This window comes from Vanessa tameamea, chromosome 11 (genome assembly GCF_037043105.1).
Source record: "Vanessa tameamea isolate UH-Manoa-2023 chromosome 11, ilVanTame1 primary haplotype, whole genome shotgun sequence".
Classification (NCBI taxonomy): Eukaryota; Metazoa; Arthropoda; class Insecta; order Lepidoptera; family Nymphalidae; genus Vanessa; species Vanessa tameamea.
The window spans coordinates 7,871,503-7,890,607 of NC_087319.1; the positions used below are offsets into that span (position 1 = coordinate 7,871,503).

General features: G+C 29.9%; 1 protein-coding gene and 1 non-coding gene across 5 annotated transcripts in view; both read right to left on the minus strand.

Annotated features, from left to right (window-relative positions):
* Positions 1-6,810: 6,810 nt before the first annotated feature.
* Trnae-uuc (transfer RNA glutamic acid (anticodon UUC)) lies at positions 6,811-6,882 on the minus strand. The gene has a single exon. It is a non-coding gene; the product is annotated as a tRNA-Glu (tRNA).
* Positions 6,883-8,632: 1,750 nt separating this feature from the next.
* The window catches only part of LOC113402511 (diuretic hormone class 2), a 39,583-nt gene continuing 29,110 nt past the window's right edge, over positions 8,633-19,105 (minus strand). The window contains exons 1-5 of one of the 4 annotated variants that reach the window (XM_026642793.2): positions 14,561-14,597; positions 11,353-11,430; positions 10,451-10,555; positions 10,064-10,084; positions 8,633-9,246 (exon numbers count right to left, since the gene is read on the minus strand). In XM_026642793.2, the coding sequence (XP_026498578.1) occupies positions 9,114-9,246; positions 10,064-10,084; positions 10,451-10,555; positions 11,353-11,429 (336 nt within the window). In that variant the 5' untranslated portion in view covers position 11,430; positions 14,561-14,597 and the 3' untranslated portion in view covers positions 8,633-9,113. Of the gene's footprint in view, positions 9,247-10,063; positions 10,085-10,450; positions 10,556-11,352; positions 11,431-14,560; positions 14,598-19,105 lie in introns of those variants that run through there. The other 3 variants (XM_026642794.2, XM_026642791.2, XM_026642795.2) reach the window with 3 other exon arrangements.

Below are 19,105 nucleotides of genomic sequence, written 5' to 3' on the forward strand. Positions count from 1 at the left end.
TTTAAATTATAATATGTTGCTGGATTAAGGAGTTAAACATTTTCTACTATTTGGAGAGTACTCAGTATTGATCAAAAAATGTTGGTAAAATATTTTTTTTTACAAATGATTATTTTTGATTGTCACGATCCTTATCCTTATGTGTTACATTACAAAAACTTTCCTTCCTCTCTTAAGAGAAGCTGAGCTAACTTAATTAATTTCTTAGTACAATTCCTGACGCACGGATCCTGACTTGAATAAATATATTTCGCCTGTTATATAAATGCTTGTATAAGATGAAAACGACACTATGTTAATCAATGTGGATTTCACCTAATTGGCATTGTATCGTCCGTCGTCCGTCCAGATTCAGTAAGACAGTCTTTAAAAAGTTGCAACCAAAAGTATAAATTAATTCAGGATATTCTAAATTTTCAAAGTAAGCGTTATTCGAACCATAGCATTATATAGATTATGCAAATAGCGATCTATAAGCGACGGGTTGTTCCGAGCCCGTTGTTTTGGAAACTCCCTCGTGTCCACTCTGCTGGAAGGCTGCCTGTTAGTATGGACTTATGAATAGCTTTTTATTTTTACTATGATGTGCTTTATTAGTGATCACGGTTAATTTTGGGACTCTCAGTATTTTTGACTTACACAAGACTGATATTAATGTCTCAATACTTTACATATTTTTTGTTAATTTAGGCTTTCTTTTTTAGTTTATATTTTTAACAAAATTTACGTTTTTGTAAATAAGAGTAGTGATTTTTCTGTTGGATATAAGTCAATATTGGAGTGGAACAAAGTTTATACTGAGTAGAAACAACGTAAAGTTTAAGAAATCAGTTCATTTTATGATTTTATTTTTATTTTATTTCAATTAATATAAATGTTTTAAAAAATTTAATTATAATAAATTAACACAATTAAATAATATTAAAATTCAACGTATGAGGATGAAACGAAAATTAATAATTTTTACCACATTTAACACCCGCAACTTTCATGACCAAGGCTTTTAAAACTAACAAATCGTTTGCAATTTCGTTTCAAGTTATTTTAATATATAATCCGTCTGGGTAGGTACCACCCACTCATCGGATATTCTACCGCCAAACAGCAATGGTTCCCATGTAAATGGTCAGTGAGCCAGTTGCTCGTCCCCTAATAAAGTAAAATAATAAGATTAAATAATTCTGATAAGTTTGTTGAAATATTTTTGATAAATACGCCTCTCATTCTAATTTAGGTTTGTGCCTTTTGTATTTGGAATATTTTAGGTATTCCACATGAAAACAAAGCAATGTTTTTGTTCTGTATTAATGGCCAAGTAAAGAGTGTTTTTTTAACTGAATATTTATTACAACGCTATGATACAATAGCTACGCGGACGGGTTCCACCCTATGGTAAATGATCACCGCCCATACAAATTGGCACCATTTAATAATTTAAGCATTTCTAACATCGCCAATGCTTCCCTAACAATGTTATGTCCTTTGCTCCTGTATAGTAGTACCTAGTATAACTCGCTCAACCTTCAAAACGGAACTAAGTATTGTTGTTAGAATGTGTGATGAGCGATACGTACGTGCGTGACGATACGGGTCCGCACTAAGCCCTACCATCAAGTAAGTGATCCAGCAATTAAAAATATTTATATTAAATGTTATTTTTATGAGAGCCGAGATGGCCCAGTGGTTAGAACGCGTGCATCTTAACCGATGATTTCGGGTTCCAACCCAGGCAAGCACCACTGAATTTTCATGTGCTTAATTTGTGTTTATAATTCATCTCGTGCTCGGCGGTGAAGGAAAACATCGTGAGGATGCAGGTTGCATGTGTCTAATTTCAACGAAGTTCTGCCACATGTGAATTCCACCAACGCGCATTGGAGCAGCGTGGTAGAATAAGCTCCAAACCTTCTCCCCAAAGGGAGAGGAGGCCTTAGCCCAGAAGTGGGAAATTTACAGGCTGTTAATGTAATGTATGTATATAATGTTATTTTTATTATTTAAGAGAAAAATAACAGTTATTTTGTGTTTTTCCTATTTATAACTTTGATTTACCGGTGTTCCTTCACGCGCTTTATATAGAATATCGTATATAATATGTAGAAAACTACGTAGTAATATGTACATACATCGGTGTAAAACTCATACATCCATTATTACCAGTCTAGCGCATCTTCACCGTCGGTTGGTTATTGAGCCTAGTTGAGCTTGTTCGACGAAAACTGCATGGAATGTTATATAAATAAACTTATAGGTATTATTTAATATCATTGATTAACTATTATTATAAAGCTCAATAGTTTGTTTATTGGAAAACAGTCTTTTAATTAAGAAAAGTTTTTGGCATCACCTATAAATTTGACTATAATGATAATCATTCTACGGCCCATGAGACCAAAGAAGTAATGTTTAACAAGGGTGAAACTATTGAGCTGCTAGTTAATTATAAAAATAAATATACACTGACGGACTCATAAACTGCACTTGAACTTTGAGTTCAGGATTACTTTCGAATTAATATTTTTTATTAAGTATGCAAACTTTTTAGATTAAACTAAATGAAGACTAACCATTTTAACCATTATATACTTAAGAATAAAAAAAAACACTAATAGTACTGTACAGTAGTAAAAGATAAAATGACAGCCGGGAAAATAAATTTATGCATGTTATGTTTTCTCAATTCGTCCGTTATTAGAGTAAAGTTTGAAATAAATTATTTTTCATATGCGATTTAAATTATTACTGTTATTACTATTGTGCAGTACTGATTATTGGTCTTTTAAACTCAACAAAAATTTCGTAACTCTAATAAATTTTTCATCCGAACAAGCCGCTTAAAAATATGGCATTGCTGCTAAAAGGCTTGGATCCACGAATAGAATTGCTAGAAAAAAAATTTTAAATCAGTCTACGGCTTTTAGAGTATACCGAAGGTTTGTAGAGACAGGGTCATACAAAAGGAGACCCGGTACCGGCAGAACTAGAGCAACCACCCGTCGTGACGCCCGCTTAATTTTTAACTTATCTACGAAATGGTTTACTCACGTCAGTACATCAAAACTTCACAAATTGCGTGGAGTAATGGTGGGACCACGAAAATTAAGAGGAATTGAGGATACGGCAATCACCATTTTTAGACCAGCAAATGGTCCAAAGCTGTCTGCAATTTACAGAAAAGTTCGTTTAAGATTTGCCCGTGAACATATTAATAGGACTGAAGAGCAATGGGCTTCCATATTGTTCATCGATGAGTGTAGGACATGTTTAAATGGTGCCTACGGTCGCAGACATTGACGTAGGGAGAGATATCCCAAAGTTGTATCGAGGACTGTGCGGTGGCATTTCGTTGATCGGGGGAACGGAACTTGTGTTCATCGACATGTTTCGTCAAAACGGTACAAAAGATTGTTAGACAGTACAATGCTATATAACAGAGGTTTTAAAAGCTCACGTGGTACATGGGATTAATAAGCGAAAATTTTACTGTAATGCAAGATAATGCCCGACCCCGTGACACAAGTTCAACAATATTGCGAAAAGGTTAGGATTCGTACCATGACTTGGCCAGCAGGCAGCCCACATCTCAATCCCAATTAACATGTTTGCAGCAAAACTCACGCAAAATTATCGTTTTTGTTAAAAAAAATCTGAAGTTAACGAACCAAACTATAGGTTTCAATTTTACATCGTATAAATAGTTTGAATAAACGTAAAGTATACGTATAATTATATGCATTTGTATTCGTGTGCAAGACGTAAAGAAGTGTGCGTTTGTGACTGTTATTTATACTTTTGGTGAAGCTATAACACAAGAGCGAATAATAGTTCTCTCTTTAAATAAAGAAGATTTTTTTCGAATTTCAGAATAAATAGTCAATCAAAATGTTTTCATTAAACTACCTCATCACTAAATGTCATCACCACATAGCGGTTAAATACGTGAGGATTGAATAGCTTCGTGCGGCAAATACTCTGGCAAGCAATTGAGGTCACATTTTCATTTGAACGAACTGGAATGAAAAACTGGGATCGAGTGCAACCGAGCTTGGCTAATCTAACATCTAAAAATAGTTCGTCAATATAAAAATCTTTGGACCTGCGTCGGGATACTAAAACGCTCAATTTAATTTTCTGAAAAGATTATTATTAGAAATTAAGGAAGCGATCGTAATTGCCATCTTGTCCAATTTATTTGAATTTTTACTTATTTGTATAATCATTATAATTGAAAAATACTATAAATGTAATTGGCACTGTAAAACTAAATAGTTTTACGATTAAATAATCGTCCTCTTAGTACGGAATTAGATTGACTGTATTACAAATATTGTATAATTTTAAAAGTGAACATTCGGCTAAATATTTATTAGTTTGTTTACTATATAGTAACATGTTATTTAATTCGAATTACGTCAAATATTTTCACTATCTATTTATAAGTGAAGATGTTGCGAAAATTTTACCATCACAATGACGTGATTAAAATGATTACAGTTACAACTTTTACTTATATTATTTAATGACATTAATGAACCGATATAAATCCGTTTCAGTAATTAAAAATAAGTGTATATAGCTCATAAGTAAAAATAAATTATAATTAATTTGAATATTGTAATTAGTACTCTGTGGAAATTATTTGTTAATTAACTAACTATACATAAACAGGATAACGTATTCGAACAGTTAGTATTTGATGGTTGTGTAATTTGTATAATAATAGACTTAAATATATAACACTAGGAATCCTAAAGTGATCAGTTTTACAGGGATCAACATTAACGAAAACTTTTCTGGAGGTCGACAATGTTTAAAAATCGAGAAATTAATGAATACAAGTTCTTATTTTAAGCTTTTAAGATACTGTAAGTTGTGTTACGTGTACCAACTTGTTAAAATTTGTTTGAATAATTATTTATTACACTTGACATTTACTGAATTTTATGTATAATTATTTACTTAAATATTTATGAGAAAATGATATAAAGTATACTCACTTAACCAACCACAAAGTTTTATAATTGGTGTTATATAAGTATTTTGTATCAATCGGAAAAAATCTAAAAATATGGCACTGAGTTGTCCTTTAATTTTGGTTTCTGCCCAAAATAGTTTGCGCACTGATCAACACAATAAATATATTCAAATCGCACTTGTAGTTCCTTAAAATATGGTATTCAGCCATAAAAAACGACCTTCTTTTATTACTCATAGTATAAAACAAAATTGGATATCGCGCCTGTCCGCTTGTTCGCTAACATTGATCTTTTCACAAATAATTTATAGTGGAAGATTTCAATTTTTGATTTAGATTTAACTAATTATTATTTATTAAAAAAAGTAAGAATGATCAAAAGATAACGAAAAGATGCCTGTAGTTACACTGACTCACTCACCCTTCAAACCAGAACACAACAATACTGAGTATTGTTGTTTGGCGGTAGAATATCTGATGAGTGCGAAGACGGGGCGGTTCACTATTTAATAATATAATTAAACCCATTTGATACAATGTAAAATAAAAATTAGCATAAATTATGATCGTAAAATAATTACCGTGTCATAAAAATTCCAGGCTGAAGTTCATGAATATTATTTATCAAGACGTAACGTAAAAACATTATGTAACAGTTTTTTTCTTTTTCCCAGATTTATATTTACGATAAATGTGGTCTAGAAAATACTTCCCACTTTTCGGAATTAATTGAACAAGTAAAAACCATAATAATAGAATAGCATCAAGGGCGAAAAAAATAGATCTCATCTATTTGCAAATAAGTAAAGATTTTGTGAAAACAATTTTATCTGTATTTGTAAAGTTTTCTCATTCAGGGAACAAGGTCACGGGAACAACGTAACAAACAAACGAATGGATCTTTCCGCCGTTGCGCGCCATTTGTCAGCATCGTGTTCTTGATTTTATATACAACATGCGAATATTCGATTACTCATTCACATAAATAAGTAAAACCTCTTTTTATTAAATCATCTTTCATAAACAAGCATAATGCAATCTTGTCGAATAATGCATTTACCCGACTAAATTAGGCAATTGTACGTACGTTCATTGTCTTACGAAAAAAACACCAGATTTTCTGTTTAAAAAGTCGCATTGTAGTTGTAAGGAAAAAATATCTTATATTATAAATACCAAAATATGTGTATAGGAGATGTTGTAAGTATAAAGTCGTCGTGAGACTAAAAGAGAAAACATTCTTCATTATTATAGTATTAAAAATAACAATAATTTATTATTAATAATTTATTTGCAAATGCAATAAAACCAATAGAATAGCATCAAAGTATATTTATTTGATTGTCTCACTAAGGAGCCCTTTGACTTGTCGTTTTACAAGTTTGTCAAGTCTGTTGATAGTAACCACCAGCAATAAATTTTACAAAATGCAGGCTCGTGGCAGAGTTTATAGGTTATTGATCTTATATTTTTCATTTCTATAGTCATTGTGTGATACCTACTTTCCTATAACGGTTTATTGAATTGAAAATATAAATGGCGCAATGGGAACGAACCTATAACTTACAAATGACATTGATTTGCACGATGTACTTTATTTTAAAAACAATAAAGGACAAAATTGCTTAATATTTTAAACGATATATTATGTCACGGAGAAAAGTTCTAGATTGTATAATGTGACGTGTAGATGATAACAACATTTTGTTAAGTATAGGATAATTTATTATTCATTAATACTAACTTTTTATAAATATAATTAATAAATAAATTATTAATTTGCCTTAAAAAATAAAAAATTGTTAAAAGGAATAGTATTATCTTTTTAAAAAAGTTTCCCGTACCGGGAATCGAACCCGAGCCTCCTGGGTGAAAGCCAGGTATCCTAGCCACTAGACCATACGGGATGCTGATAGTCAATGTAAAATTATATTTATCCATCAAGTTATAATGCAACATTTTTTTTAAATGTAATTATTATAAATTCTAGTTTTAAAAATAGAACTTCAATTAATTAGCAGACTACATTATAGTGACTTTCGTGGCCATAACGAAGATAAAATATTTTTATTAAAGAATAACATATTTTATAAATATTGGACAACATCACATACATTACTCTGATCCCAATGTAAGTAGCTAAAGCACTTGACGGTACCACAAACACCCAGACGCAAGACAACATAGAAAACTAATGAACTTTTCTACATCGACTCAGCCGGGAATCGAACCCGAGACCTCAGAGTAGCGTACCCATGAAAACACACTACTCGACAACGGAGGTCGTCGTTTTATAAAAACATTATATTTTTATTTTGTAATATTACATATTAAAAAGGTAAATATTTCTGCGATACACTATATACATAGATATTTTAGATATAATAGATATTTAATAAAATATTTACGTATTTTTATAATCAACTTTCTACCGCCATCTATTAGCATAGTAGCAAAACTACTTTGCCATATTGTGAAGTCAATACATAACTTGACGTGCTTCTTTTATTAAAAAGTAGATGTCGCCACTATAAAATATGTTACTATGAGACGCTATAAAATCTTACTAGGTGGCTCTGATTTTATGGAATTATAATATTATAAAATTGTTGTCTGTATTTGTTTTTAAGACAATTAAAAACAGAAGCGTTTAAATTAATTATTTTAATAATGTGATATAGATGAACATTATTTATTTTGTTTTGCATTTATTTTTTAAATACTATTAATAGTATTCGTATTAATCTAGGCATTTCTTATGTCTGCTGTTTGTTGATCTGTTATTTCACGATAAAATTGCGTTGATTGATAATTCTGAAATGTATCTAACTTTGTTTTGAAAGGTAAGTGTGATAAGGTGTGTAGATAATTTTTAGTTAATGTCAGGTATAATATTATAAACTAATTAATGAATACATATAGATAATTATTTAAAACAATCTAGCGTTTACACGGACACATATTAATGATCGAAAGGTGTTACTATATAATACACTATGTTGCCTTTGTGATGCAATTTTTTTCTCATTCCTTGCATTATGTATCTATTAAACATTGAGTAGGTTTAGGTTAGGGTCCGCCATGCTAGACAACGAGAGGTGCTGGAACGAGACGGTCTCTTTCTGCGAAAGTGTAATGTCGCAGAAAGAGGCTACGGATTCGCTCCGACGAAGAAGATCGGGGAGAAGGCATCAGCACTATGCGTACCATCTAAGACGTCCGAACAGATGTCCTCAGTTTACAATGAAATCAAATCAAAACAAAACCTTTCATAGGTTTCGAAATTCCTAAAAATCTGTTGAATAAACGCGAAGTTTCGCGGGCGACCCACTAATTAATTTTAACTTTGTAATCAAGTATATAAATTCTTGAAGTTGATGAATCTTAATAACTAACTGACTTATTATTCTTATATTAAAATAAGAATTATACGTATTCTTCTGTCACATTGTGATTGAATCGATTTTAGTGAGAAAATAGGAAAAAGTTTATATTAGACTTCTGTAAATAAATCTTTTTATACCTTTTTCTTGTTCTTTAAATATATTTTATTACTCTTATTAAAATAACTGCTTTAAATTGAACAAGCTATTTTTGGTTTTATTTATTAAATAATATATTTTCCAAAAGATAATCTAAAATGATAAAAACAAAAAGTTTATGTAAATATGTATATCTCTTTATTATTAACAATAATCTCTAGACAGGAGGTCCTTACAATAGACTAGAATTTCACAAATGTTAGTAGGAAACACGGAATTCGCTACAATAGGTAGTAACATTATCTACTGTCGTTAGAACGTACATTTATATAAATATATTATAATTTCAAGCGTTTTAACATGGATAAGATTTTAAGGAACAAATTTTTAATACTGAAACAATACTATTTTAATGTAAACGAAATGGAACCAGAAAAAAACAGATTATTCTTGGAAGCTACTACAGAAACAGTAAAGATTAAAAGTTTAAGCACTATCTTTGGAAAGAGTATAATTTTTGATAGGAAATAGGCCGATTATTTTTATGGAACTTTCTACTCTAATTTGACGGATAAATTGATTTAACATTATTAAGCATAGACAATAGTGAAGCCCAATAAAAGGTGACGGCGTTTAGAATAGACTTTGTTTTTTGTTTATTCGACGTCACGTCGCCTCCTGCCGGGTCCTGAGGCGTAGTTAGCTGCGGCCATTCCCATCAGGTGCTTGGCGTGAAGAGCGCCAGAGTAGCCACGGTTGAGACCCATGTCGAGAGCACGTTTCTCGCTGCTAAATATTAAATAATATCGTATTAATACACGTGTAATCTATACTAAATGGAATTATAGAGTTACGAAGCATCACTAATTAAGGGTTTCTCAGTACTTACAAACCTGAATAGGTATGATCTCAATTGGCCAATATTTTCTGTATTCAAGTGTCTATAAGCATAAAAATGTGTACAACATTGAAATTATACAAACATGCTATAGATAAGCTATGAAATATTTAAAAGAAACAACCAAAATAACGATTACAAGTTAAATTGATTGTCAACATTTTTTTTCATTAATTAAAAAGTTATAAGCGTTACGTTTCTTTCTTCTTCAGCCTGTTTACTTCGGCGAACCAGTGACATTTTGAACTGTTTTTTTTTTTGTAACAATAAGTCACAATTTTTTAATTAATTTATAAGAGAAACTTGGCAACTTCATTTAAAAAAGAAAAATTATAACATGAGCTTTGGTATGACTGTATTCTGCAACTTTAAAGTAATGGAAAGTAAAATTGTTCTATTCACATTTTAAGCAACATTTATAATATTACAAATTACAATAGTCATCCTAGTTCTAATTGATTTTTACTTTTATTTAATGCATATTTAAGTATGAAGGACAATACAACCAATTTAAGAAGTTTATAATCTTAAAAAAAACATTTCTGTTAAAACGAGAGAGTTCTATCTATATGTTAGGACTTTTGTTGATGATAAAAATAAACTAAAATATGCAAAAAATCTTTAAGGTTGATTTTTAATAACAGCGAAAATAAATATTTTTAATAAATGAACCATAGAACATATAAATTTCATAATCCAATAACAAACCTAATAATGTCCTCTTTAAAGCTGTAAAGAAATAAGTTTTGTATGAATGATTATTAACCCTTTTTATGATGTTCAAATTAAGTTATAATTATGTATTGAAATATTAATTATGTATTTATGATGTCAAAATTGTACTTAAACTTGAAAATTGTACAGAGTTTATACTAAATATGAAGTTAAGATTAATTATAAAATACGACCAGTGAGGTTTAATTTATTTCCAATATATTTAATAAACATATAATATGTATGTATAAAGGGTTTTGTTTATTTATTTTTGGACCACCAGAGAAGTTCCTTAAGTGTAGGAAACCTCTGTCAATTATGGGGACATTAGCGGACTGTCACTGTATAGATAAATAAAATAAATATTTAATAGATACTAACTTTTCCATTTTGCGTTCCATTTCCATAAGTTCGTTGAGACGGTTCAGCATATCCATGATCTGCTCGGGTTCATATTGAACTCCTGGGCGATAGTAGTTGCCAAGACTGAAATTATATTTATATAACTTCATGAACATAAGTTCATTTCAATAATGTTACAGAAGTTGAAGATAAATAAATAAAGCTAGCCATAATTTTTTTCAAGACTGAAATTAATTATATAGTATCAATTTTTAATTATTATTTCTATTTATTACATGCATGTATTGTGCTTACTTAAAATAAATATACGAGTATGTAACAAAGTACTATTTGCTCAGCATTAAAACGTTAATGTTTATCTCAAACTTGACCAGAAAATTAATACATTTCCGTTAATAATAATGGAAAGGCTTTTTTACATTAACTTATCTATAGTAATATTATAAAGAGATTAATATCATCATATTTATTTTATGATCCACATTTCAAGAAACATAGCTTGTCATACTTTATAGTAGTTATATACTGTCGCTGGTAGAGCGGTTATTACATTAACATTACAAAGCATTTTTAAGTAATTAGATACAAAAAAAAAAACGTATGAATGTAAAAGTTAGGCGGGTCTGCACAGGACAGTGATGAATGAGTGATGATAATAAAATATTTTACAATAACTATTTTACAAAAAAAAATATGGTTAATGATAAATGTACGTTTAATTTTAATTTACAGAAGATTTTCTTGAAGACCATGATAGTGTTAGTGGAGTCGTAAAGTATATTTTATTTATCTAATTTCTTGTAGGAATAAATCTTCCAGGGATCAGCGTACCTTTTTGACTTAGTTCTCTTTTGGCATTTTTTTTAAAGAATTAAATAAAATATATATGTAAATAGCAAGTTTTCTGCATTGGGTACTACCTGGGGTAGGCAACGGCTGGCATCACCAGGAGAAGCGCGCCGAGAAGGCAGAAGGCCAACAAGCTAGCTCGAACCATCCTAAAACAAAATTAATATCTATTGTAAATACAACATAAATAAATACAGTGTACTTAAATTATTATCTTATGAACTTGAAATAATTATATAAACATTGTAATAGTTATCTTCAAACCTATCGAATATACATATATTTATATTTTAACATTTGAAAAAGGTATATTTAATTCTTATTATTAAACAATGACATATTTATTTTTATAGAGTTAATTATGTAATTTCAATTGATAAAAAAACTACAGCGTTTCCTGCCGGGTCTTCTTGCCGGATTAAAAATTCCGAATGGGTATAGTTTATAGTTTTACATTTATTTTAGTTCTGTGATGAAGAAACAAATTTACTTATATTTAACCTGGTTGAAGTTAATATATCAAAGCATTACTTTCTCATTCATTAAAATGTTATAATATTATGAAGAATATTTCAAACATAACCAGAAAATAAATAGGGAATAATATTATTTAATAAGAATTATAAAGATTTATTCGTTGCCGGAACTCATCTATAATAAAGAGAGAGCGAGAATTTAGCGAGTTTGTTCCTTTCCGGAAAGTAAACTTCCGAACTACAGCACTCATTAGAAAAAATATTTCACCGTGCGAAAAATAAATTATGCAAGATAGGCTTTTTTATTATGTATATATAAATAAATTAGCTAAATTCATGGTTATATTTGGCCACTATTGGCCACACAACACACAACACATGGATGTATTTTAAATCGATTGATGAAATTAAAAATTACCACGTAAATCCTTATATATATTTATCATGACTCGTCAAGTCATGTCAATGGTAATTTCATAATTGAGATGTTAGTATCGAAAAACGTTTAAGTCGACATTTATAATTGTATTAATATAAAAAATAAATATTTAAAGATAACTATATATTTATGAACACTTTTAACCTGACAGACGATTTGTATTTGTTTCGGTCTGCGGAAAAGGGGTTTTTTTATAATTCAGTACACAATATCAATATTTCTTTATCTTAAGGTGGTATATAATAATATATATAATCTTTTTATTCGAATGAACCGTGTTACATTACAATTAAAATTGTAGCAAGAAATATTATTCGTTCATTTCACCATTCATCATCAACGAAATTTTATACGCGCGAAAGGCTAAAAACAGACGAAACATGCAGAATTTTTGTATCACGTGTAATAAATCAGTCTTTCGTGTATGAAAAATTATTGTCTAAAGAGCATTTTCCGTCATTTTTATAGGGTTTATCTAATAGAGTTAATTTTTGATTTAAACAAATGTTTTTAAAATATAATTTACGTGATTTGCTGACAATAATTTCAAAATTCAAATTGTAAAATTTGTAACACTCAATACTAAGATATAAAGAAATAAATAAAATAATATAAATAAATAAATATTTTATTTAACGATGTTATTCATTTTATATTAAGTTCAATTTAGTAATACAAGCATAGTACTTACATCTTCTAATACATCTTCCATTCATTTACGTGAAAGTTATTTTGTTAATTATCAGAATCACAATAAATATTTATTTTATATGGTAGGACTTTGCTCTCTGATAATGCTTGGATTTTAGTATATATTGAGTGTGCACAGTGCCTTAATCTGTCCACCACATGCGATCAACAAGTGGTAATGAGAACGGACCAATCGATTTGTACTTACTGATGAGCGTTTAGACTTCGTTTAGATTTATAGGAAAGTAGCTTGAAGTCTTCAAAACTAAACCCTTATTCTGAAATGTGCTCTGATATCAATATATGGCTTTTAATATCGACATTTGACAATCTACAATCGTTTTAATTTTAAAATGTACTCGTTTCAATCAATTAAAATTTTTTGGTAATGATAAAATAATCAACAATCTTAGCATTATTTATTTAGTTTTTGTTACATAAATAACGACGTGATGGCGTTTTTGTTTCCGTGGGCGTGCGGACAAGGTAATAGGCCTCTTCCATATATAATTTCTTCTGCGAAAACTGACCCAAAATATAAGTTATCCACAAGCGTATAATCAGTAAGATCTATCTGATAAATGGGAAAACGTAAACCATTTGAACGATTTAACACTGTTGACATTTTACTTGTTTCAAGGGTAATTGTGCTTTAAAGTCCTTACTAGCTGAGTAGCTTGGCCGCAACGGCCACAGACATCCTCTTAAGCTGTACTCAGAATATTATTAGTGAATATCGAGAGTCCACTTCATACCACTTAGTACGACAATCATCATACGATAACAACAGCTCATACAAATTAACCTTTAGAGCCTATAGAGATCATAGAGGTTTCGTTTCTATATACAAATCTCAGCATATAAACACACACGTAAACTTACAAACAAACATAGTATTATGGCGAACTCAAAACTTGTAGATTTTTATTAACGGCTTGAAACTGACCATCAATTAAAAGTTGTAACTTTGTTTAAAATTTTAGCACACGGTGTTGAAATATTTAATTTTATTATTGTGATTTAATAGAAAATGTGTAGTCTTTATTTAATAGAATATTACAACTTTTGTTTTGCTGTTTAATGTTCACGTTTGCAAAAAAACTTTATGGACCATATTTTCATTTATAAATTAGGCAAAAATATTCAGAACGTATTTTATTACGTGTATTATACTCGAAAACAGTTAAACGAGCAACATTTGCCACCAAAACTTTACAGTCTGTTTAGGTTAAAAAAGTTTTTATGGGTTCACGTATAGTTGTTTAAATCACGTACGAACACTTATTCAGAATAAATAAATACAAATTGGAAATTTTATAAAATATATGATTTTTAATTCTGTCACTGAAATAATAATCGATATAAAGTACTTAACAAAGTCAGTTCATGAAATATTCTAGTTATTGTTTTCTACATTTCAATGGAAAAAGAAACGATTTTTCCTATAATACAAGTAAAATAAATAAAATTTAGATTAATAATATTAAACGTATTATGAAAGCAGAAAAAAAAACTCAAGATTTGAATAAAATTTATTAACTTTTTTTACTTTTATTTATTTTAAAGAGATCTTCACTCGAATATCTTATTCTATATGTACCTACATTTTTATTTGATCTGTCAGTTCTATAATCAAATTAGTATATATATTTTTTTACAAAATACGATACTCACGAAACGCCCTTCGTCTGACGCGAAACGAGTAACGATAAATAATACCAGATTAAGTTTCAACTTATACTGATTGTATTTTTGATAACAACCTTTATCTTTGACTTCGCTTGTTTTTAATTAATTATCTAATATCGTAAAACATATTAATGTTGAACGTGGTTAAACATTTTTTCAAATACCTTTTTTAAATATTTGAATAGTGATATTAATTTAAAAACTTGAAAGAAGTATAGAAAGACAGGTTTGATAGCAAAATTGCAAGACGATAAGGTTTTTTAATTAAAAAAAACGTTCACAACAAAGCATCGAAAAGCGATTGCTAAGCGAATCCATCTAAAAAGCCACGCGACCAAAGGAAATGTCAGCACAGAAAACATTTGATTTTGACAGTCGCTTTGTAGGATATATATGGCACTAGCGGTATCTAGCTGTATTAACGATTCAAATTTCTACACAAGGATCGTTCTCTTGGCTGTACTTAATCGATTATAAATCTAACTTATTTTAGAAATAAATGTGATTTTGTATAGAGAGCATAATATAATATATATCGGCTACCCAACAAGAGCTGTCTTTCTCACACGCGGGCGGATGCTAGTATTTTATGATCATTAAATGTTTTTTATATGGCCCAGATGGCCCAGTGATTAGAACGCGTGCTACATAACCGATGATTGTGGGTTTAAACCCGGGATAGCACCACTGACTTTTCATGTGTTTAATTAGTGTTTGTAATTCATCTCTTGCTCGGCGGTGAAGGAAAACATCTTGAGGAAAGCTCCAAACCTTCTCCTCAAAGGGAGCGGAGGCTTTAGCCCAGTTGTGGGAAATTTACAGGCTGATATTATCTATTTATATGTGTATTTTTGGGACTGCTAGTCTCGGTAGAGGATTAAATATCGTCCATTCAATATCGTAAATTAATTTTGTATGAACAATCTTTAATAAGGTTTTTGTTATATATATTTTTATTTGACGGGTGTAAGAGTGTAAAAATGCTTATCGGACTCAACCAGCCATGTTGTTAACAACGCGCTCTTGATACTAATTAATTTGACGTGAATAGGTAATCGATTTAATATTAATATAAAATATACGATGGACCAGATAGGCTATTGTTTACGTATATATTTTTATATTTATCATAAATATTTAATGATCCTTTGCTTCATTTTCGTTTAGGTACTTGTAAAAAAGTATTCAAAAACATTTTTTTTAAATGAGTAGTCAGCAGTAAAATGAGCAGTAGGTCATATTTTAAGATGTATTTTCAGAACGTGAGCATTTAGGCAAATTATTTTGTATGGGATTTATAATAGATAATTTATATTTTCTGAAGTATTATTTGGAACGACCCTAAGATACTACGTAGGCATAATAATGCTATCGAATGTAGTATTCAATGGGCTAACCGTTGAATGAAAGAAGATCTTCACTTTAAGGTCACAAAAAGGTTCAAATTTAGGCTGATATATAATTTTTCATCTTTACTTGAGATATGAAAACTTTAATTAAGCTTAGTTGATTATTTTTATGTGTATGTGATTAACGATAACCGCCATCCATATTCTATCAAAGTTACTAGTTCGTGTCTCAAAGCATCGTCTGAAGCTTTGTGTTGAACTTTGTATTATGCAGCGTCCGGACCAGCGCTGTATACTCGTTACGTAACTTCGTGGTCACTCAAATATTAATCACAGTGACAACTGTAACGACATGTTGTTAACGTGATTGTTTGAGTCGTTGTTAGAGTAGATAAACCAAAACTCAATGTAAATCAGTCATCTGAAGGTGACCGTGAATAATGCTAATCCGATTGACAATGTAACAGTTATATAGGTTATATACAGTGCAGTGGTCAGAAGATGTGTTCATATCGTGCTAAATATGTGTTTATAATTCATATTAGTTCAGCGTTGAAGGAAAACATTGTGAGAAAATCAGCATGTGGCGTGAGACAATGTCACGTGTTTTTGCAGTAGAATTATGGTGAAAATTTAATGAAAAATGTGATAGGCTGTTACTTTTAGCTTAGTTTGTAATACATCACTATATCTTTGCTACGACGACGAATGGGCTACCCGATGGTAAGTTGTCACCACTGCCCATAGACTTACTTTATGAAGTATTAATCATTCTTATGACCAATGCGCCATCGACTGTAGGAACTATGACGTTAAGTCCCTTGTGCTTGAATGGACTCACTCACCCTTTAAATCGAAACTCAACAATACTAAATAATGCTGTTTGGCGGAAAATATATCGTGATACCTACCCAGGCAAATTTTAATAAAATCAAAGAGTACATAGTCGATTTTTCAAAACAACTTCAACTAAAACATATGTAATAAAAACTTTCAAGTAGAGATCAGATATATCTATTGAATGATGATAGATGCATAAAAGTATATATCTAAGTATATACAATATATCTACAGTAATAGATCAATAGAAAAATATGAAGCCTGCCATTAATGTACTGAGCACAATAACGGACAAATAGGTCAATGTATCGATTGTATTATATTATAATACTTGTTAGATCTCACGGCTAAATATAGCTTGAAGTTTTCATAATTTCACCCGTTCGAAGTCAGGACGTGTAGCTTGTAATTATGTTATAATTCGAAAGTGTTAATAGTTAATTATACACCGAAATGTAAGAAAGCCGAACAAGAAACACTTATACATCACAAACACAAGATAAATCCTTTGCCATTATTTAAGCAAAATCATATTAAACAGAACGTGAAACTAATTATTCTGGAGGCGTCAAAACAATTCCTTTCCGGTTTTCCGTCTGTTATATAAAGAAATGACTCGAGTTTGAAGTAACGCGCTCCGCAAATTGCAATTTGTTGTTAAAAGTTTCATTTGCAGTCCAAATTGGTGTAGCAACTTGTGAAATCGTGTTTGAAGTCCGTAGCTAGATTTAATGTTGGAGAGAGCTAATACCGAGTCGGGCTGTATGTAATTAGAACACGAGTAATTGATTGTTTGAGATGTTTAACTAAATAAAAAATCTAAGTTTATTTTAAGTACTAGATAGAAGTAAAGTAAAATCCTAGATATAATTACAAAAAAAATTCTATGTACCTACTTTTTTATAATAATTAGGAATTTTCTGTTTTATTAAACTAATCAAACATTATTGCAAGGAGTAACACGTTTTATAAGAGCTGAGACTAATCCCATCTTGTCAAATCTCAATATAATCTAGTATAAAGAATAGAACGGACTTTTTTATCTCTTAGTAATATTATTCAATGCTAATTTATTTTAATTGACAAAATATATTTTTGTAGTCCGACCAATCTGTTTAATATTTATAGATTCATAGTAAGCTAATAATATAAAACACCAGTAAACCTATTCTCGAGTCCTTTCTTATCATACAATTTCGTAAAATAAATGAGCAACAGCTACCCATAGGAACACAAGGTAAATACGAAAATAAAGTGAAACCCCCAATTATCGTTTATAATATTTGAGTAAACTTGTACCCTTTATGTAGTCCCTGTTTATTTTATTAAACAAGAATATTAACGAATACCTGCTGGAATATTTTAATTAAGACTTAAACGAAACATAAAATGTTTCATACTGTAGTTTCTTATGATATAATATATGATATGTATCTTAAATATTCTAAAATAGAAGTCGGCTTATATTAGTCGTTGGAATTGCTTTTTTAGCTTATGAAGACACGTCTTTACAGGATAGTTTGACTTTACTTTTTAGTATACGTATGCGTAGTTTTGTATTAACTTTGTTTTGGTTACAATACAATGTAAACTAGAAAATATCTATTAAATAAAGCATTTTTTTAGAATTATCCCTTACGTGTCTTGTCTATTTTATTTTATTTTTATCTATTTATTTATTACTACAGTGAAAGGTAAGTAAGTATTAGAGAACTTAGAGAAGTTATTTATACAAGTTCTTTAATTTTGATTTGGTTTGCCTGTTTATATTTTAAGTGTTACAGGAATAGCTTATTATTGTAGCAAATTTTCACTTAATGTTGCATACTGAATATGCAGTACTCAAATCCCTGGTCGTTGGTTAAAATATACTTACACGTTTCATCAACTAGGCCATCACGACTCTTTTTTTTATAAATTTTTGGGTACTCTTGACTCTACACTGATTTCAAGCTCACTTTGACGTAATAATATTTCAAACCTAATATCGATGAAATTAAATATCAAACCAAGTGTACCTTTTTATTTTCATACCATAAAACTTGTTTGCTTTGAAGTATCAAGTGTAGGTAAAACTCGCTTACCAAGCTAAGCAGACTGTAAAATTTCTGTTATATAATTTCGAGCATTAAATTTGTCCGGGTTAAATTCAAGGCCTGGGAATTGCCCTCCCATCTAATGTTCGCCCACCACATAACAGTAATGAAACCATTTTGATGCTTATTACTGTACAAACATAAAAACTTCTCAAAGAATGATTAAACAAATTAAATAACGTATTACATTTCGTACACAAAATAAAATAAACAATATAGACTTAAGCGGATTAAAAATGTAATAA